This window comes from Mytilus trossulus, chromosome 4, assembly GCF_036588685.1.
Source record: "Mytilus trossulus isolate FHL-02 chromosome 4, PNRI_Mtr1.1.1.hap1, whole genome shotgun sequence".
In the NCBI taxonomy this organism is placed as follows: domain Eukaryota; kingdom Metazoa; phylum Mollusca; class Bivalvia; order Mytilida; family Mytilidae; genus Mytilus; species Mytilus trossulus.
The window spans coordinates 60,924,778-60,947,531 of record NC_086376.1 but is presented as its reverse complement, the minus strand read 5'-3'; the positions used below and the strand labels follow the sequence as shown (position 1 = coordinate 60,947,531).

Genomic DNA, 22,754 nt, shown 5'->3' with positions numbered 1-22,754 from the left:
CACTATATATTTTCTACACACAAAAAGATTAACTTAGCTGTAATTGGAATGTTGGTTCCTCCATGCTCTTCAACTTCCTACTATATGTGCCATTTTTTACATTTCTGTTTCAAGTACATGTTACTGATGAGTCTTTTGTAGATCATATTCGTGTTGGGTATATACAATTTTAATGTTAGTTTCTATGATGATTTTTATAACAAACCATTTAAATCCAGAGCATCTTTCTCCACTTATTCAAATATTCAATAAAGAACTTTGATCACAGCAATTAATTGGTAAGTATAAATTGAGCTTCCTTTTAGACCTGAATTATTCATCAATAATTATATCTGTGTAGCAGTTAGTCTGACTTTTATTTTATGTATAAGACAATATAACAAATAATATAAACTTAACATGATTTATTAAATTATATAAATAATAATATGGCACATTTTAAATATTTAATATCAATGATTTCATGCTTTATATCCATGAATTGAGCATTTTTAAAAGACGTTATATGAACAGTAATTGTAATGCTTCATTTTATAAATTAATAAGATGCTGACTGAAATAAGATAAAATAAGATAAGAGAGACACAGAGTGCTAGTTTCTCAAATCCTGCTTTTTAATTTTTTTTTTAACATTTCCCACTTTTTCCCCATTTATTTTCCTAAACCCCACTTTTTTTTTTTACCCCATATCAAACATCCCCATATGCTGTTACCCCCCTTTATCCTACATCAGTCCTTTTTAATACACCATGTATTCCACATCCAAAAAGTGTGTCATCCTCCTCAAATAACTTTTGAAAATGTGTTTGAAATAAACTTTAATCCAAATTCCAAGTCAATCCAATCAACATCATAAGAGTAGCACAGATCAAAACAGTCTACACATGTTGTTTATATCATTAATTTGTTTGCAAGTAAAGTGATGATATACTGGAGCCACAATATCATAATATAAAGTATGAGGTTGGGTACAGAATTCTCATGTCCACCATATAACAGTTTGTATAGAGTGTTTGGAGTATGATAAATTAATGAACCCTAATTCTGGATCATGTAGAGAAATAATGCCATCATCATCTGATCTGAAAATGAAAAGACAACAGATATTATAATTCTAAATAGTTACTGAGTCTATTTTAAATCTTGTTTTACTTCATTAGTTTAGAAGCGTGAGATTATATGTAGTCATAATTTTTATGAAACTAAAATTAAGAAATAATTGATGCAAGCTATACTTTATTGTAGTTTTAACATGGGTAGACATAATATTCGTGATTATTTTTCCCCAAGCGATAGTGAGGGCTAAAACAAAATGAATAAAATGCCTACCCATGTTTAAACTACAATGAAGTATAGTTTGCATCAATTATTTTGATTCTGAATAGGACAATTAAGGTAATGTCTATGTCTGATAAGTATAATTATTAAAGCGTTTGTGTAGGCTCTTCCTTGAACCACCCTTTTTTGTTTGTAAAGAAGCAAACAACTGGCACTTTAATTTTTCAGAGGGAGGAGTTTGAACAGCCAGCATGAACAGTTGTCGTATCTAGGTCAAATAGGTCAATTTAGGAATGCAACACATTACAGTCATAATAAATGAATTAGTAACATCATTTGTGCCATTTAAGTTTGAAAGTGTTTTAAAGTTAAGAAAATATATGAAGCGCATTATAATTTGATAAAGTTCATTATTCTAAAGAAGTCAATATACAATGCCTAATAAATGAAATTGTTTATTGTCTATCAAAAAGATAATGTGTGAAATAGTACACAAAAATATAAAATTTTGTTTTGTAATATTTGTGTAGCAGTTTCAATCATCATCAATATTTTCATTTTCAGAAAACAAATTTGTTAAGTATTATGACTACCTCTTAAGTATTACAAGGACTATAGAGTTATCTCCCTGTATGAATGCTGATATTTTTCGACTTACCTGTTCAGTATTACAATGACTAGAGTTATCTCCTGTAAGAATGCTGATATTTGTTGAATTACCTGATAAGTATTACATGACTATAGAGTTATCTCCCTGTAAGAATGCTGATTTTTTTATTGACCTACCATTACAATGACTATAGAGTTATCTCCCTGTATGAATGCTGATATTTGTTGAATTACCTGTTAAGTATTACAATGACTATAGAGTTATCTCCCTGTAAGAATACTGAGATTTGTTGAATTACCTGTTAAGTATTACAATAACAATAGAGTTGTCTCCCTGTATGAATGCTGATATTTGTAAACCATCAACCTCACTTCCTTTAATGTCTATCCTCTTCGAACCAGTAAGTACAAACTTACTGTAAAAAATGGTTATTATTATCCAATCTTTTTATTTTTATTTTACTTAAGTATGGCTTGATATGAACATTGCACTGTCCCAGGTAAGGATAAGGTTGAAACCTCACACACATTTTAACCACATCACATTCTTTATGTGTCTGCCCAAAGGCAGAAGCCTGTAACTTAGTGGTTGTTGTTGGTTGCTGTCTGTTATTTTTTACTTTGTTATTCTATCATAAATCAGACTATAAGCTTTCTCTTTATAAATATTTCTTATTTTGTCATGCTAGGGTCTTTTACAGCTTTTCAAATGTTACAGATTTTTCACATTGCTGTGATCTCTAGTTGTTTAATTTCTCATCCATTGGTTTCTTGTGGAAAGCTGTCTCATTGTGATTCATATCAAATCTCCTTATTTTCGTATATCAGTAGATATGCAGGAACTTTATTAAAGAAATTATAAAGTTTCTAAAAGAGAGATGTAATGTATTTGCTGCTTGAAAATAAAGGATACAGGATGATTCTTGTATTGCAATTGGTGTATTTTTAGAATGAAATGTTTACAAACACCTCTGGCTTCTTGGAGAATTAATGTCCATTCCTTATCAGACTAATAAAATTGATTAATCCTAATATTACAAACCTAAAATGTCCCATTGCATAAAACATTGGTTGTTTATAAAATTCATCCTCCTTTGCATTTACGATAATGGGACTGTCTACAAAATTCTTCACCCAATTTGGTCCTCCCTCCATATCTAATGCAATATTCCAATCTGTCCATCCAGTAACCCAGTTATTGACATCCTGAAAGAAAAACAAGGTGATTGTTAAAAATACATTGTGTTCACAATTCTGGATGTGCATGGTAAAAAGTTCATAGTGTAAATTCCAGTGGGTATACAGGTTTAAATAAGGTCAATATAAATCTGTACTGAGTGTGAACATTATTGTACAATACCCCTCTTTTTGTTAGACACACATATGTCTATTACCCAATGTCAGTCACCACATAACCACAATATCCAGCTTACCACTATTTCCATGCACATGTTGCAGAATGTTGCTACATTGCTGTGTTTACCTTTAAAAATTCACAATGAGTCAAATTTCTTTTTTGTTTGTTTGAGAAATTTACTTTGGGTAGGTCTTTAAGGTCATTGAATCTGCATTTATTTTTCTAATCAAATGACTTCTAAATACAGTAAATTCACAAATTATTATGAACATTTATTATTGCGATTTTGTAATTTTAGACTTCAATGCGATTTCAATTTTTACGATTTCTAGAAAAATCCTGTTTAATTCATATAAAACATTTCAAACTTAAATTATTGCGTTTACAACTTTGTCGCATTTTTGCAATAATAAAAACCATGCAATAATTTGTGAATTTACAGTAACCCATTTTAATTTTGCAACAATTTCCATATACATAATAAGGGTGTATCATGCACTCTTGGCACAGATGTTCAGTGATATATTGCAATAAGTATTCTCTTAATATAATCAATTTTTCATAATATCCAATTATATACTGTCTTTTGATCAAAGCAGCTTCTGTCTAATTTGCAAGAAATTATAAATAGATCTGATAATTTTTTCCTTCTTCAATGTAAGGATTAGCCAATGTGCAGCTGTGAAAAAGTTGAAATAATGCATTATCTTATATTCCATATACTGTAAATATAATGTTATTGTTATAAAGATACTGATTAAAGTAAAAAAAAATTTCACACTTTCAATCTATAAATTACAATTTACATGTAAAATATCATGTGCATAACTTTCAGCCCTTTCCCAGCTTCCCAGAATAACTTTACCAAATGGTAGAATAGATCCTGCACAAGCCTCAGTAGCCAGTATAAATTTATCTGGGAATTTTTGATGAGTACTAGATAAAGCTATAGTTGGAGTGATAAAGTCTTCATACCAATGGACAGCTATTCCAGAGATATACTTTGATGCTTCAGGACTGGAAAATACCTGAAAATATCAACAAAAACAATTATCCTTAAATCTCATATTATCTACAGTGAACACTTACATGCAAAATAAAGTTTTATCATATTGCTCAAGTAAGGGAGTTTTTAGTAGTTGTCTACTCTGGTATGTCAAAGAGTTTGCTTTGTGACATAAACTTATTCACTGATCCAATATAAATTAAGTATATTTTCTTACGATACACTGCTATTGTGGATTTATTATCATTTGTTGGATACCACTTTTGGTGGATTTCATGGGTAAGGGTGAACCACGAAATTAAACATTTTTAAAACAAACAACAAATTACAAATTACCTATAGGCTTGTTAAGCACACTTTGCAAAACCATGAAATTACATATCCATGAAAATACATGTATAAGTTTTCTTTATGTTCGGACTCAAAATTTGACAATATTTTACTTTAGTGATTTTATCTATTTCTATAAAATAAGGGTTAATTAATACCTGCAGAACTGTTTATGAATTGAACTTTAGTGACTAATATGTCTGATTGATAGTTTTATTCCCAAAGCCATTTACAGAACTTTCCCTAGTGTTATCATTACAGAAACAATTGAACTTTATAATTGAAAGGTAATCTCCGGTGATGCTAACTTTTATATGCAGTGACAGAATACATTAATTTATAGAACTTTTGTTAATAGAAGACCAAACCCTGTTCTGGTGAAGCTGTATGTTTTGAAGGATAAGCAAATATTTTACATTTCTATTGTCATTTAATCTAAAAGAAATTTAGGGACTTCCACCACTTTTTCAGTTTCTCAGTTTCTAGTTTAAGCGTTCACATGTTTTGTTAATATTGATTATACACTTGTACCACAGATTGATAAATAATTATTAATTTGTCCGACTTTAATACAGTTTTTAAATGTTTTATTCAGCCAAAGTATTGAAAGACAATTTTGCCTGTAACACCTTAATCCACGAAAATAAATGAATCCACAGTGTTCATGCTTAATTTAATTCATCATTTATTCAATGTCAAACCTTTCACTAGGTAAAAAGAACATTGCACCATCTACAATCATTAACAGTCAGGATCCTACTTTGTCAAAATTATCTCCCCATTATGCCAGTTAATTTTCACAATCGCAGAAACGGAAGCCATTGTAGGGATGACGCGCTACCAATTTTGCTGAACTAAATTACTGAACTAATAGATTGATATGTTTTTCATCCGAAGTAATTTTTTCAAAAAAATCGGAGGTTATGCATTTTTGTCATCCAACTTGGAAGATACCCATGTCGTCGACTTGATATCTAATTGCTCTGCTTAACTATGAACTAGATAACTTGAAAACTTATGCAAATGGAATTTCAAAATAAAACACCTCGTAATTGAAAAGAAAATTGAAATTTTGTTTGTTTCTATTAACTTTTAAAAATTTTGTCACTATGGTAAACAATACAGTAAACATTTATCGCCTTCTCTAAAAAGCTTCGATTCTTTTGTTCTATTTCAACCTGGTTTCCGACTGATTAACAAACTATGCTGGATTCTATTTCTCTCTAAAGTAGGGCACTAGTTTATGTGCATTAAAGTTTCATTTTTTTTTTATGAATTCATAATAAATTCAATGCCAAACCTGTTCTGCCCAATAAGGTAACAAGAATCTAGCGTCATCTAGTATCATTAATTTGATATACTGAAAGCCATTTTTCTCTAAAGCTGGTCCCAAGTCTAATGCAATGAAATCTCTTTGTTGGGCTGCTGTCCATCCCATAGCTTGGAACTTGAAATTAGGAATTTTTCCATCCGAAGGTTCATTCTGTGCTGTTATACCCCATAGAGCAATGCCATGTTCACCATACTCTTGTAAAAATCTAAAAATAAAACATACCAATTAAATGATATTCAAAATTATTTCTAAATCACTTGGGCTAAATATTTTGGTGTCAACTTTACATTTTTTACTTGGAAAAAATAGAATAATCCGCATTAAACTACTTGTGTTGAGCTAAACAAAACAATCTACAGTTAATGGAAGGGGTAAAAAAAATGTATTCTGAATGTCATGTTATACATCATTTTGATATAACTACAATGTAGTTTTGTTACCTATAATATGCCATTAGATATTGGTTGAAAGCTGACTCATACTCTCTCTTTTTCCAAGGTACATTCCTTAGAATATTCGTTTAGAATGTGCCATGTTGCTCTAAATCACAATTGGGTCTCTTTCTTCATGAAGGTGTACACCAATGTGCTGCTGGTATGGGTAACTTTTTTGGAATGTCAAATTTATCAATGGGATGCAATTCACTGATGTAATATATCAATGGGTAGGAATTTATGGTCATTTACAATTAAGATGTCTGTTAATGAGGTGTTCCAATTTTTTTTATAATATGAATGATCCGATGTGGTTAATGTCTATTATGATGTTATGATAACTTAGAAATGTAAATAAATTGGTTGTGATTTTCCTATGAAATATATGGCTGGGTAGGAATTTTCACTTAAATCAATTAAATCAATATATTTTTTTGTCTGTATCTAAATTTGTATATTGAAGTCATCCTGTGACAAAAATATACATTGACCTTCTTACCTGACAAAATATTGAGCCCATGTTTTATAGTATTTGCCTCCAGGTTTTCCTATCAAACTTCCCTTTCCTGTCATGTTTTGATTATCTTTCATCCAAGCAGGCGCACTCCAAGGACTTCCAAATAAAGTCAGGTTTCTTTTGTTCATTTTCTGAGCTGCTATAATGTAAGGAATCTAAATAAAAACCACAACTGTTTTCCTAACATGTTCGGTAACAAATACCTGTAACTGTAGATTCCGAAATTATTGTGTGCATTTATTATTGCAATTTTGTCATTTTGTCAAATTCAGTGCGATTTTAATTTTTGCGATATTCCAAAAAAACAACCTGTTTAATAATAATTCATAAAAGAAAAATCAAAATGCAAGTTTAAATTATTTAGATTATAACCCTGTTGCATTTTTCCCAATAATAAAAACATAGCAATATTTTTGAATTTACAGTAAATGTTTCCATGATGTTTATGAGAGCACTCATTTATTAACACGACAACGTTCAACTTAACTGAAACAGGTAAGGAATATAATCAAATCATTTTGAATGAACATTTAAGGTATATATTCCTCACTATCTCACTTTGACAGAACATGATATATTAAGGTGGCTTGTGGGTACAAAATTTTCAGCAAAAAATTAAGCCTTTATTTTTTCATTACAAATTTTATTTATTACACTATTAGTTAGGGAAAGGATTTAAACATGCTGCATCTTTAGCCAATCTTGGTTCAGTCTTTTTCAGCAACATAATATACTTCAATTCTTTTTAAATTAATAGAATTGTTGTATTGTTTTCGTATTTTATTTTAAAAACAATCACCTTATACTTTAAATCTTCTACAGCCAATGAGAAGTTTTGTAACATAAAATCTCCAGGATGGTCGTCATAGGAATATGGATGTGTTGAAAAATCACAGCTAGCCATTGGTATTCTTCCCACGGTATACTCAATACCTGTTTAAAAATTATATACATGTACAGCAATAAATTTAAATTTAATTTAGAAATAATTAATTTAAAGTGACTATACAAGTGTCAACTTAATCAATATGTCTACATAGATTATAATCTTTATCAGCTATGTAGACAAGGGTTTCTTAAAAAAAAAATCAATATGTTTTTTGTTTTTTTATCGTTTATATAATCTGACTTAATGACTATACAGGTTTGGCTTTTCTCATTGTTGAAGGCTGTACACTGACCTATAGTTGTTAATTTCTTTGACATTTGGTCTCTTGTGGTGAGTTGTCTCATTGGCAACCATACATGTACATTTACCACATCTTCTTTTTTTATAATTAGGGTGCTTTTGTACTTGACATCAAAGACTTATTCCAAATTGATGTTTTGTAATTCTATTTTTAATTTGCTTGTGCTGAGGGTCAAATTTCACATCCCTTTTTATTCAGTCTAATGCGAAAATTTCCTGGTAATCAAAGTTTTATGGCATTGGTTTGTTGTTAGAAAATCAAAGACAGTATATTTTAATGGAGTCTTGAACCTGTTGTTGTACACATCAACTACAGTGTATTACTAAGGTTGAAAGGTATCACAGGTTTTGAATTACCAGGAGTAAACAGACCTTAGATGACAGAACTGGTTTTAAAATCTAAAGTTCTAGACTCACCCTCAGGAGAATATAAAGACTTGAGTAGATTTTCTTGAGCCTTGACTCACCCTCAGGAGAATAGTAAGATTTTATTTTTTTGACTCACTCTCAGGAGAATAGTAAGACTTGAGTAGATTTTGACTCACCCTCAGGAGAATAGTAAGATTTTATTTTTTTGACTCACCCTCAGGAGAATAGTAAGACTTGAGTAGATTTTGACTCACCCTCAGAAGAATAATAAGACTTGAGTAGATTTTCTTGTTTTAACTCACCCTCAGGAGAATAGTAAGACTTGAGTAGATTTTGACTCACCCTCAGAAGAATAATAAGACTTGAGTAGATTTTCTTGTTTTGACTCACCCTCAGGAGAATAGTCAGACTTGTGTAGATTTTCTTGTTTTGGCTCACCCTCAGGAGAATAGTCAGACTTGTGTAGATTTTCTTGTTTTGACTCACCCTCAGGAGAATAGTAAGAATTGAGTAGATTTTCTTGTTTTGACTCACCCTCAGGAGAATAGTCAGACTTGTGTAGATTTTCTTGTTTTGACTCACCCTCAGGAGAATAGTAAGAATTGAGTAGATTTTCTTGTTTTGACTCACCCTCAGGAGAAGAGTAAGACTTGAGTAGATTTTCTTGTTGTGACTCACCCTCAGGAGAATAGTAAGACTTGAGTAGATTTTCTTGAGCTTCAGATGACAGACTAGCAATATTAATCCCTGCAGCATCAGTAAATGCTCCACCAAAGCCAATCATGGTCTGGTACGTCACATTTTTGTTGATAGTGAATATTCCTGTATCATAAATACAATAGATTCTTTTGTAAGTATAACATGGATACATGTATATCAAAATATATACATGACTCGTCTAAACATCAACCCAACAATGATAAATCTGTAAATTTGTATATCTATTGTCATGTTAACTTCTTTCAACTTAATCCGGGAGAAGGAGAGATCAACATTGGAATAAAGAAACTTAGCATACAACTTACTAGTAATACAAATTTATAATAATAGGTATTATGAAAGTTAACCTGCTTTAAAATAGATATGAACTGTTCTGTCGTGAAGACAACATGATTATATCTCAGATAGGTTAAATAAAAAGATCTGTGCTTTGGTTGCTTATTGATATTGCAAAAACTGATGGTGAAATTAAGCATTTATAATTACATATATTAGGTAGATTTAATGCAAGGTAAAATTTTTAGAAAATATTTATGTAGACGATACATTTGTATCATAACCTACATGTATCCTAATTACTATGCCTCAAAATGTCTGTTCAAAAGTTTATTTTGTTGGCATTTTTTGGTTAAATGATTGCTTACAGTTCAATTTTTTTTCAAAATAAAAACAGTTAAAAACTTGTCAAATTTTATTAATTTAATTGTACTTTACCTTTGTTGGTTGTAGAAGGGGTGGAATTAAACTGGCCATAGGTTTTAAGTAGACGATATCCCTCTTTATTTGAAGTGTACACAGTATATCTGCCTTTAGGAATGGGATCATTAGATTCTACTCTGTCACAGTAGGTGGAGTTACAAACACATACATAAGAACCCTGTCCATAACTTCTCTGGTCACATGGTAAACTCTCTAAAATAATAAAATCTAATTGTCACATGGTAAACTCTCTAAAATAATAAAATCTAATTGTCACATGGTAAACTCTCTAAAATAATAAAATCTAATTGTCACAGGGTAAACTCTCTAAAATAATAAAATCTAATTGTCACATGGTAAACTCTCTAAAATAATAAAATCTAACTGTCACAGGGTCAGAAGGTAAACTCTCTAAAATAATAAAATCTAATGTCACAAGGTAAACTACAAATTTGTATCTAAATTAATCAAACTTTGAATAAATGTTTTTTAAGGTGTTCATTATTGGTTTGTTTAACTTGAAAAACAAGTCAAGTGTAATTTGTAATGTTTGCTCATGAGAGCTTATGTCAGTATGTTATATTGTTATTTGTATACTATGCTGTAATATTATAAAACTTATCTATTATCCTGAATATTTCTTATTACTCTTCCACTAGCAACCCGGACAAGATAAATTTTTCACTTTTCAAGGTGGTCAAAAGTACAAATCAGGCACAGCATTTCCACACCTCTAGATCTTTACATATATATTTGTTCAACCCATTTCCTCATTAACAGTGACAAACCAGGTACCAGTCTTATATTACAACTCCAATTTCCGGTGCATGTCAAAACATGGAGGGAAACAAAATAGTGCATTTTTTTCTGAATTTTTTTCAGAACTCAATTTTTTCTGTTTGATTATAGGTTTATGCTGAATTGAAAGATAGATATAGACTTTAAAAAAAATCTTGCATCTTTTGGGGATATCAATCCAGGAAAGTGGAAGGATATCATGTTTACTGGCAGTGGTGCGGCCTAGTAAAAATAGCAAACAGAAAGTAGAAAAACAATGTTTTGACTTCAGGATTGCGTAACTTTTTATTCTTCGTGGCAACACCCCCTTTTTTTTCGATTAAATCACAATTTCACATTAGTACATACATGATATGAACATGATTTTTTTTTTCTATGTAGCATTTTTTATTTTTTTATTTTCAAAGATCAGCTGTTTAACATGTAAGCCTATGGAGCAGTCAATTACAAGACTGCAACCACCAGCTAGTGTCTAGGATTGACACTGTTTGAAATATCAAATAGAGTTATTCCCCCTTTGCCACCAAAATATAAACCCCAACCAAAGCTGCTCCAATAATCCCTAAAGGCATTTGGATGTAAGGGCTTGATAATGCCAAAGTTTGACCCATAGTTCAACGATTAAAATTTCTGAGTTGTGTTAGTTATAATATTTGGTAAACAAATCAACCAAAACTGGCAAAAGTTAAAACCCAAGGTTACAAGTGCCTGTGGTTTTACGTGAACTTTACTCTTTAGATATTAATATTGTAGAAAATCTCAATAATCGAATGATTTCAAAACGAATTAGGTATACCTGAAGACGACTTTATGATAATAACAAGTAGAAAAAGCAGGAAATATTTTTTTAAAGCAGAAAAACAAGGTTCAATAACTTTGAACATCGTCGATTTCCTGATCACATGTTATTGTTTATCCGGAAGTACTAAAACAATTGGAAATCGAAAGAAAACCCGGAGTGACACTGAAATTCCGAAAGTTTCTATAGTGGAAAAAAAAGGTGAATTGTGGAAAACTTTCAGGGTTTCAAATTCAGTGAAGTACAATTTTTATTAACTCTCCACTTGGATACTATCCGTTGAGGAGTTCCATAATTGGAAGGAAATATATAGAAGAAGAAGACAAGTAAAAGCTTTTTCTAAAAAAGCTGGCCTCAACATGATATTTATGTCACTACGCCTGAAGGAATATGTATGATCTGATTGTCCATACTTCTTAAAAGATGAAAAAGGGTTGTTTCAACATATGAAGATTTGTTATAATGTACAATAATATTATAGCTTAGCCTTATAATGATAAGGCGAACTCATATCAACTCATAATTTCACTGTTGGTTGACGGCACTGAGGAACCGCCGTCGGAGAGTCAATAGATTTATAACTGGCAGCTTAAGTGAGGAGATAAGTTATAATGATATGCTAAACTGAAGCGTTTGAATGTGTCTGTTGTTTTTTCTATGTTTAGTTGCTTTTTCAACGTGAGGCGAATTGTACAGTGCCTTTTTTCTACACCATTCGGTGTGTGTTTTTTTTTTTTGGACGGTCCAACGTTCCCGTTATTGTCCGCTATCCCTTTTATGTCGGCCGACGTTCCTTATTGTTCGCTACACAATTTCAAGTTGTCGGGCGATTTAAAAATACATTTTTGAAATTGTTTGGAACAATAATTATTGGGAGTATTACACCCCTCACTATTTCTACACACTGCATGTGTCATTTTAGCGTAGACTCTCGGACCTGTCGTGCTTGAGGTCGTCGGCCCGATGATTTGTCAGACAAACCTTGAAGACTTGAACATTTGTGTTTCCTGCTTCTCCACTAAAACGCCGTAATGGGAAGTAAGATCAAAGACTAGACACACAGAACCATGTTTTGGTGCTGTAGTTACAGGTCTACATACTTATAATTAACTTTTGCGCAAGCATATTAGAATACCCGGCATATGGTCTCGTACCAAACAAAGTGGCTTTATCTATTTCTATAATTCTGAATTGCTTGTAATAACTGCCACTGGACGTTTAGAAGCCACCATTTCATCCATTCATCCCCGGTTTGTTCATATTGAATTTGTATATACAGCCGCTAAATTAAAATACATTTACTTTTTCAAATAAAATTAAGAATGGAAATTGGGAATGTGTCAAAGAGACAACAACCCGACCAAAGAAAAAACAACAGCAGAAGGTCACCAACAGGTCTTCAATGCAGCGAGAAATTCCTTCACCCGAGGGCGTCCTTCAGCTAGCTGGCCCCTAGACAAATATATACTAGTTCAGTGATAATGAACGCCATACTAATTTCCGAATTGAACACAAGAAACTAAAATATAAAATAATACAAGACTAACAAAGCTATTTTTGAATTATCTTTCTTTGTCCAATTTAAGATATAATTAAAGCCAGCTTCTACGGACAACATCTTATCTGTTTGGCAACACTGAACGGTATTACGTAGTTATGGATTATCGGATGTGTTGGCTTCAAAATATGTGCTATTTTCCTAACGAATATGACAAACACAGTCTGTAATACCTGAAACTGCGTACTTCATACGGCCATTCGTTGTCCGATATTAAATATTTACTTAGTATGGTGTAAATTGTGTTGTCTTAGTATTGTCCTGGCTGTAGAGATTGCGATTAAGGTCTTTACTGTTTTGAAAACATAGACACGTATACTGTATATATCACTGAGCAGGGATACCATTTTCTCTGTAATATATATGTGCCCTTTTGATATCATTGGATGGCGTGTTTCTTTCACAATTTATTGTTGAAACCTCCGCAAATACAAAGATCACACTTAGAATTTACTCCATTTCCAACATTGCAAGGCCTTGTTTATTGTCTTACATCATTGATGCCGTCTCTTTCAAAAAATTTCAGCCTGATAACTTTTTATTTCATTTGTTTGCTGATTGCGTTCAAAGTTTTGATTGAAACTTGCTGGGACATACAGTGCATTACTAGTATGTGTAAATTGCTGGAGTAACTTTTAAAAGTATTTTGTCCCATTAGAATAAAGAAATGTATTATTCTATTATTGTTGTTTCTAGGACTTTTACAGTGTGTCAGTCCACTGAGTTATTATTAGTACATTTGTAACTCGAGGGAAATTCTTCAATGATATTAAAGTCTCATTGTTTGTACACTCAACTATTTAAAAATTTGCTTACATGTTCTGAATACCGATATAACAAGCAATTCTTATTAAGAATATCTTCAAAACTGCTTAAGTGCATGATCACTGTTATATTTGAAACTCCATTTCATGGTCGTCCATATCAGCTAAGACTAGTGGTATTTAGTTGTTTTATTCGTCCGTATTCTTAATGCATTCTTTACCTGATTTAACTGATTTAACAGTTTTATCACTAAATATTTCACATCTAATGCACATTCCATTGGAATTGTCCTCAGTTTGACAAAGATGTGTCAAAGATGTGTCAAAGACGAGTCAAGCAGCACTTACAGCTGTCATTCTTTCGAGGATACCTCGCTGACGTTTTGGAATTCCCGTGCATTTTGGTTGGGAAAATTCAATCAGAGGAAATAAGTGTTATCAATTTAAAAGCAAATCAGCAATTCAACCTGACAGCAAGCACATTAAATTAAAGCACAAATACGTGATTCAATTTAAAACAAATGCCATGATTTTTGCTGATTTATACTGCTGAATCCCTATTGATTCTGGCGGATATCCTTCTTCTTGTCAAATGCAGTTTTTTTTCGTTCATTATACAAACTTGTAGTTTGATAGTAAACTGAGTTAGTTGATTCAACAGTATATTATCCTCTTGCCGCTTGTTGGGAAGTACTTTTTGTGTAGAAATAAACGATCACGTCATCTCTTTGTTTTTGTTAGACGTATTTTTATTTGTTTCCATCTGATGAGTTGAGAATTTTTCAATTTATATATTTTACGCCTTCAAACGCCTTCTTTATATATGCCTGTTCCAAGTCAAGAGCCTGTAATTGGGTGGTGGCTGTTGTTTGTTGCTGTTTAGCATATTCGTTTTTCGCTTATTGTTTTGCATAATGTGTTCTTGTGTTGTGTTGTTGCACCACTGTCCCGGGTTAGGGAGAGGGTTTGGCGCCATCTCACTAGTTTAACCCACCTCATTCTGAATGTGCCGGTCCTATGATCTTACAATACTTCGGCATACTAATAAACATATCATGTTTATATGTTGGTGTTTTTGATGACCTCAATAACTGTGCATAATTCTATGCATAATATATTTAGTTGTTGGTGTTTTGGTGATCTCAATAAATGTGTATAATTACAAAAAAATTATAGATAGCTGTTGGTGTTTTGGTGATATCAATAACTGTGAATAAATATGAACGCATTATATTTAGTTGTTGGTGTTTTTGGTGACCTAAATAACTATGCATAATTATAAACGGATTATAGATAGCTGTTGGTGTTTTGATGACCTCAATAACTGTGCATAATTACAAAAGTTTAATTGATAGATGTTGGTGTTTTTGGTGATCTCAATAACTGTGCATAATTCTAAACGTATTATATTTAGTTGTTTGTGTTTTTGGTGATTTCAATAACTGTGCATTATTATAAACGGATTTTAGATAGCTGCTGGGGATTGGTGACCTCAATAACAGTGCATAAATATAAACGTATTATATTTAGCTGTCAGTGTGTTTGGTAATCTCAAAAATTGTGCACTACATTTATCTGGTGGTGTTTTGGTGACCCTAATAATTGTGCTTAATTATAAAGGTATTATATTTAGATGCTGGTGTTTCGGTGACCTCAATAACTGGGCATACTGGTAAACTTATTATATTTAGTTGTTGGTGTTTTTGGTGACCTTGGTAACTGTGCATAATTATAAACTCATAAAACAGTCATTACTATAAAGGTAATATTCGGCTGTTGGTGTTTTTGTGAATTCACTTGTTGTTGGGCATGAGAATAAATCTGCTGGATTGAGCTGAGTATGTGTTGGTGACCTGGGTTACTCCTGACAAGGAGGTTATATGAGGAGAGTGAACACTCTGCTTGATACAAAATTAGCATCCCCAGGATAGCAGTTCGATCAGAGAAAATGATGATAAAATTATAAAGAAACCGACATGTTTATCACCCACTTGACATGGCCCTGATTACTTTAAACACAGTGTATTAAGACCATATGGAAGTGTACATATCCATGTTTAAGACTTTGATTGATTTTGAAACTTTCAAATATAAGATGAATTTTGGTGTTTTGTCGAACTCTTATAACATCTCAATTTTCAAACATGTACTAACTTAATTTCTAATCATTTTGTTTCAACCCAAAATAGATCAACAGATGCATCAGTATGCATTTGTATAATGTTGATTTTTATTTGACACAGCTCACAATATCATTAACCAATGAACAAGAATGCACACTTAATTGTGCTATGCATGCCCCACTAAAAATTCAAAGTACAAGAAAACAGGAAGTAGTAATCATCTCATCATCTCGTCACTGTCAGGCTGCTGATCAAACATAAAGTCATTTTGTTTGATAGTTTCTGAGGACACTGTTTGTTGGACCAACAGACGGACAGACAAGGTGATTGCATTATAGCCCCACTTCTAGAATAACTATTTGATAATCTAGGTTTGCATACCATGAAGTATTTTGGTATCAATCCAGTGCGGTTGGTACAGTTGTGTCATGGATATGGCCATATATGGCATATTTACTTCTGATCTTTCAAATGGGCATCAAAATAAGCTTGGGTATGCTAAATATAATGATGAAAATAGACATGTTTTGTTTTACTATTTATTTTGAAGGCATAACAAATATGTCAACTTTCTTTGGTTGACTTTTATCAAAAACAAAAGAGTAGACAGCAACAATATAGAAGATCATTCAGAACTCATGCAGGTATCACACAGTCATAGAAAATCTTTCAGGTATCACACAATCATTCATAAACATATTCTCTTATTCTTTCAAAACAATTATTCATAAGTATTATCAATGCAGTGATATATCACTTTCAATATAAAGGAACAATAAGTCTAAATATTTCAATATTAATTCATAATAGAAATTAAGGATATTTAAAATAAATTACAAACGTTAAACTTTTCTGTGATAGTAGATTTGTTTGCTTTTCGATAAAAAACTATGAGAAAAAATCCCTCTTTAAATGAGTTGAGCTCTATTTATGTTAAAGTGAGTTTTTTTTTGTGTTAGATTTCAATGAGAATTTTTATCTGATAAATTCTTTGTTCTTTTATTTGACAATATTCAATGTTCAAGGCAAATCAAAAGGTGAGTATCATGAACTTGAGAGGTCAAATCAAATTTTGAATAAAAATTTTGTTCTAAATTCTGTGAAAAATTGCCAAAAATCGTTTAAAACCTACAAAGATAGGCTATAACTCCTTAAAATGTCAGGGATGTCAAAGGCATTGACTTCCTTTATGAAAAAAATATATCTATCAGCAATGAAAGGAATACTTTAATACAACCTCTTTTAAATCACTGGTCACAGACATTCTTCTCAACAACTTTCAATCACCCAGCTTCCATTTTTCTTCAACTATCACCCATCACAGTCAATATCCAAGATTCATACATTCTTTTTACAGTCATCTTTCTCATTCTCTCACAAATCATTCTACCGTATCAAAATATGAAACTAAAATAAATAATCACATGACGCAGTATTATCTATTGCAACTTCGTTTTAACTATCTGTTCAACAAAAAAGCATGGAAAATGTCTCTCTATATACAAATGTTCATGAAAATTTACAAATCCAAAGAAATGCCCACTGGCACACATTTGATGGAGTAGGTGCTTGCTTTCTCCAGTATCAATATCAGAATATTTAACTAGAGAAAATATTTGGTGTGAGTTTAAATAAATCCAAGAAAAAGATTTTTGTTTGTTCAAGATTCAATTAAACTAATAGCATTATTTCAAATTCAGAGGCTATTCTAGGACAGAAAACTTTGATTGCATTAGATTTTATTCCTTCATATATTCATATAATTTTCTTGAAAGGTTAAGTTTGGATTCTGGTTTAAGCACTTTTTTTTCAGACAAGTTTCTGATTTAACAAGGTTTGATAATGTAGTAAATTTGTAGAATATGGCTACCTATCTTAACTATTTGTGAAACAAAGCTTCACTTTTTCAACAAAAAAAACTATTTAAATTATTCACAAAAAGTCTGCATAGACGTAAGAAAATAGTTATCTGTTCTTAAACAGTTAAATTGGTACTGGAAAATTCAAGCAACCTACTCATCAAGGAAAAATTCTTATAAAGAAAAAAATTATAAAGCATTTCTTGTGATAAAGACTTTGGTTGATATGTCTCAAATACTGTATATTAGCTATGTTGACTAGGTTCTATACATATTTTGGCTTCACTGCCTAAAATACAGCACCAAAGATACACCTCTACTGTACAAACTATTTACAAATACAACATATACAAAACATATCTCCGCGTTTTGGCATAAAATAAATATCACAAAATACATTTTGTTTCATGAATGGTGGTCTTCGTACTAATATAAAAGTAGAAAAAAAAGAGTAAAAAGTGATCACCATGTTTTAAGTCTTTAAATCAAAGTTTACAACTGATTTCAAATCATCTTTGTAATAAAATTGTAATAACATTTGGTCTAACTGTATATAACCCCACTAACCCACTGATCATATATGCACATAGATTCTCTTATTGAATTCAAATGTATTAACATGGCAGAAAATTGTCCAACCTGCTTTTTTTCAAAGAGCTTTCAATTCAAATTTTAATACTAATTACTGAACACTTACACACAATATTTCAGAAATAAAAAAATATCTTTAACAAAAGAGAAAACAAAAATTATCATATAACATTGATTTTTTTAATTTTAAATGAAACAACTGCTGTTTCTGAAAATTAAAGGACAAAAAAGAGATTCCTTTGAATCAGCTGAATTTCAAATATTTTTTTTTTAAGTATCTGAAATTCTTCTATACAGAAATTATATTAATAAAATAATAAGAAGAATTCCTCTTTGGTGAAAGAAAATCTTTAGGAATGAAATTAAATTATATATTAAATCACATAAACTATATACACAACTAACAGAATCAACAAAAAGCACTTCTTGCTACAAATAAGTATAAATTCTTTTATAAAAAGGTATTTACATAACAAAAAATTGTATTGCAGTAAATGACAAAAATATTTAGTCACTATTTCTATAAATCAACTGGTTTTCTCCAGAAATTTTACTCTGTACTAAATCCCATTTTTGCATCTGAACCAAAAAATAGAAGATTTAATCACAAACATCAATGTACTTGACATAAAATACTAACAGAGTTTTGGAACTTACAGTTTTTTTAATTAATTTTGACAAGACAATTGACCACTGATAAATATAATACCAAAAATTTTGAAAAAGTAAAAAGTCAAACACAGTTCCCTCCCTTCCCATTCATTAACAAACTAAAAACAGTTCAATATCATAACAGAACATTCACTAACATGTAAAATACAGAATAAAATTTCTTGATCTTTTCTCGATTAACTGGCTATTAATAAAGTCTGAGGTATTCTGTAATTAAATTTGTCTCTCTTTGGCTATGACGAATACTGCGACGATGAGAACTGTGGTGTGTTATGATGATGATGGTGATGCTGCTTCTGAGATACTGATGAAATGTCTGTATAGAAGTCAATACTATGATTTTTAGATGAGCCCATACTCGATGGGAACATTTGGTTATTAGATATACCAGTGTACTGGCTGTTAGGCAGACCAGGATATAAGTTCGGATGTGGTACCCCGTGCATTGGGTTCACATGTAAGTTCGTAGGATGGTTAGAGTGCATTGAAGGAAACGATTCAGTCTCCGTTGTAGGAACTGCATTGAATCGTGGTCCTTTATTAATGTTTGATGAATTATTAGTTTTTTTCCTTCTATGTAGGAGAGTTATAGCAATTGTCACAGCAATTAATGCGAAACATGTAGGCACACCTATCGTAAGAGGTAGCGATGAACTTGAGGTATCAGAGGTCATTTCTGATAATGCTGGATCTGAAATAGAAGAAAAATTATTAATTGGACATTCAATTAGTTTTTAATTTTCAACAATTAATATATTCAAATAGTCAGCATTCTCATTACTTATAACAAAGTACAAAGTGATCTGTAACCCACCTGAATCAATGATTATTCCAAGTATTTAATATTCTAACTAAATAAAAACAAATCAAAGACTTCTTCCACGTGATTGATTAATGTGTACTTTTACCTTATTTATTGCCTGATCTCATTAGATGCTTCTAGTTTATATAAAGGATATTACAGATATCATCCCTCCACTAATTTAATCCATTGCTTATAACCTCACGCATCAATAGACTTTAACGCAATCATTGCTATTTTAATACACACATCAAAAGGTTTCCAGTTAATTATTAACCAATTTTACATAAAAATAATACAATTTGAAGCTAAAATCTGATGTATCTATACAATGGTTACCTTACATGGGTTACCTATCATATTTGAATTTTCTCATCCCACTCAGCAATTTAAGAATGTATGCCTCGATAAAATTCAAATATATTCAATGAATGTATAAAAGAATACTTTTTGTTGACAACTGTAGCAGAATTACTTATACCAGCAACAAGAATGATGAAACTTGTAAATAGTCCTTTTTGAGATGGTCCTTTATTGTACTTACTTGGTCTAACATTTAAATAGGCCTTTTTAAAGGTGTATCCTCTAATGTTAGCTCCTAAACAAATGTACATTCCATTGTGTTCCTCTGTGGCCCGATTTATCACTAGTTTATTGAGGAATGTCCCGTTAGGAATGGAATAAACATCACCAGTTTTTAAAACAACAAATAATTCTTTTCCTACTTTGATAGTTGACTGGTTATTCTCTACTTTTGCATTCTCAAGGAGTTTCAACCACTGAAAAAAAAATATTTATATATACAATTATCCATGATTTTGTTGTTGTTGTTAATTTTTGATTCAAACATTGTGTAATGAAATTTTAATAAAAATTGGATTGATTGATTGTTGATTGCTTTATGTCCAGTGGCAACTATCTGATGATGTGGTTTACACAAAAGATGTTGTAGGATTGCAAATGGGACAAAAGATGGAGGGCATGGATGTTAACAACAATAGGTGAACATATGTTTAACAATGAGGAAATTATACTGTCAAGTATACTTTAAAATGCAAAAGGTTATAAATTAATGTTTAAAGCTTTAAACTCATCTTTATGATTCTTTAATAAACTTGTTCGACAATTAAAATAGAAAACTTTATTCATTAGCTTTAGTTGTATGAGAAGGACTGAATAAATATTTTAATTCAAGGAATTCATTCAAAAATGTGAGATAACTCATATCACACTGAACATAGCTGCATTGTAAGGGAGATAACTCAATATCTTACCTGAATGTGTGGCTCTATTAAACTTTTGACTTTACATTGTAAAGATGCCTGCTGGCCATAATCTACTGTTGTGTTTAATGGATGAGGACCAATTAATTCTGGTTTTTCCTGGTATTGTTCTGAAAAATATAAATTATGATCAATTTCTGATTTTTTACCGATACTTCATTTTTTGGTAATGATTGTTGAAGAATTTATCGTAGTTGTAAAGTTCATTTCACCGTCTGATAAATAGTAAGAAGTGCAAAGCTGACATTTTTGATAGAAATATAAAACCAAAATAGAAACCAGTAAAAATAACTTTATTACAGTTGTTAAGGTGGTATGGTGTTTGATAGAAGCAACAAAAACATGAAATTGTTTAACTTTGGAAGCCTGGTTGATACTAGAGGCATAAAAGTCAAGTTTAAATAAGCTTTTGAAAGACAACCTGTTAAAAAAGATGAGTTCAATGTAAATTATAAGTTGTTTTTTTCTGTCTTATCGGAGAAGTTACATATACTTATATTTCATTACCCCATTTTTTTACGTAATGTTATATGACTGAAATCTCAAAGTTTTAAAGAGAAGATAACAGACATCTATATCAGAAGTCTTATGATTTGATTCTAAATTATGCCTCCATTATTCTGTCTAGTATATCCGTATCTTAGTAAGTTACATTAATATCTTGGACTAAAATAAAATGTTTTTGCACATATCTAAAGATCAAATTAGGAGGAATGTATCAAACCCAGGAGAAACTATCTTTATTGCTTTTGTGATGGTGGTACAGTATTTGACGAAAACAGAAAAAAAGAAAAAGTTTCATTTTGGACGCCTGTTAGACTGATACTAGCAACATTAAAGTCGAATTGATATAAATTCTTATTAAATGTCTCATTATTAAACTGAATGAAATCTTTTCAATTTTGAATTTCATTAATTAAGGGAGTTTTAGCCTATTACATAAGCAGTACTGTGGCTGTTACTCAAAAGGGCTATTGTTTACTTTCGTATTACGTTCAGGAACTAAATCACAGGATATACCACAAGGCTTGTGTACCACAATTAACATGGGACAGATAAACTGACACAATTCATTACTCATTTTCATTAAAGTGATGATTTCATTTAAAAAATCGCTATAAATCCATTTGTAATGTCATCTTTAACAATTTATTACAGTATAATATTAATAATTCATTAAGTATGACTAAAGTGTTAAGAATATGAGTTTAATTAGTACACTTACCTATAACGTCCAATGTGTATGTATAATTAATGGACCCAAGTCGGTTGTTCACTAGACATGTATACTTCCCAGAATGAGCTTTGGTCAGTTCCAGTAATTTTAATGTCCACATGGGTTTCTTCCCATGATTATTGATAACTTCATTGTCTTTTAACCAAGCTATATGTGGAATTGGGTTTCCTGTCGCTTTACACTTGAATCTCACAGAACTGGAAACTGGTCTAGCGAAATGTTGTCTTTTCATCTTGTCTTTGTGAACAAAATGTGGAGAAGCTAAAACAAAAAAGAATAACAATGAATTTAATTAGTCTTTTATATGACTTTATTCTAAATATTTTTGTGTGGTTAAAACTCAAATCTCTTCCATCAATTGATTCAAGTTTATGTCATCTCTTTTTCATAGTTGTCCATTGAGCTTTTTTTTAACTTAAATTCTAGT

The 22,754-nt window shown here is 31.0% G+C and overlaps 2 protein-coding genes across 6 annotated transcripts in view; both read right to left on the bottom strand.

Moving 5' to 3' along the window:
• Positions 1-665: 665 nt before the first annotated feature.
• Positions 666-11,551, bottom strand: LOC134715678 (lysosomal acid glucosylceramidase-like). Its single transcript, XM_063578017.1, has 10 exons — positions 11,436-11,551; positions 9,857-10,054; positions 9,101-9,244; positions 7,664-7,797; positions 6,847-7,019; positions 5,881-6,118; positions 4,051-4,272; positions 2,930-3,093; positions 2,187-2,303; positions 666-1,082 (listed from the first exon to the last, which is right to left on the bottom strand). Exons 1-10 carry the CDS (start codon positions 11,521-11,523, stop codon positions 980-982), a joined length of 1,581 nt encoding a protein of 526 aa, XP_063434087.1. The 5' UTR covers positions 11,524-11,551; the 3' UTR covers positions 666-979.
• Positions 11,552-16,408: 4,857 nt separating this feature from the next.
• The window catches only part of LOC134715677 (fibroblast growth factor receptor-like 1), a 34,431-nt gene continuing 28,085 nt past the window's right edge, over positions 16,409-22,754 (bottom strand). For all 5 annotated transcript variants that reach the window (XM_063578011.1, XM_063578014.1, XM_063578012.1 and 2 more), the window contains exons 5-8: positions 22,316-22,588; positions 21,082-21,200; positions 20,352-20,586; positions 16,409-19,696 (exon numbers count right to left, since the gene is read on the bottom strand). In XM_063578011.1, the coding sequence (XP_063434081.1) occupies positions 19,239-19,696; positions 20,352-20,586; positions 21,082-21,200; positions 22,316-22,588 (1,085 nt within the window). In that variant the 3' untranslated portion in view covers positions 16,409-19,238. The remainder of the gene's footprint in view (positions 19,697-20,351; positions 20,587-21,081; positions 21,201-22,315; positions 22,589-22,754) is intronic.

Bases quoted from the DNA above. Each gene is read 5' to 3' on its own strand.
- LOC134715678 (XM_063578017.1), bottom strand. From the start codon at position 11,523: ATGTTCAAAGTTATTGAACCTTGTTTTTCTGCTTTAAAAAAATATTTC. The intron at 7,798-9,100 runs GTGAGTCACAAC...ATTTTTAAACAG, and splicing joins GTCTTACTATTCTCCTGAGG to GTATTGAGTATACCGTGGGA. The intron at 3,094-4,050 runs GTAAATTGTAAT...TTTTTCTTTCAG, and splicing joins ATGCACATGATATTTTACAT to GATGTCAATAACTGGGTTAC.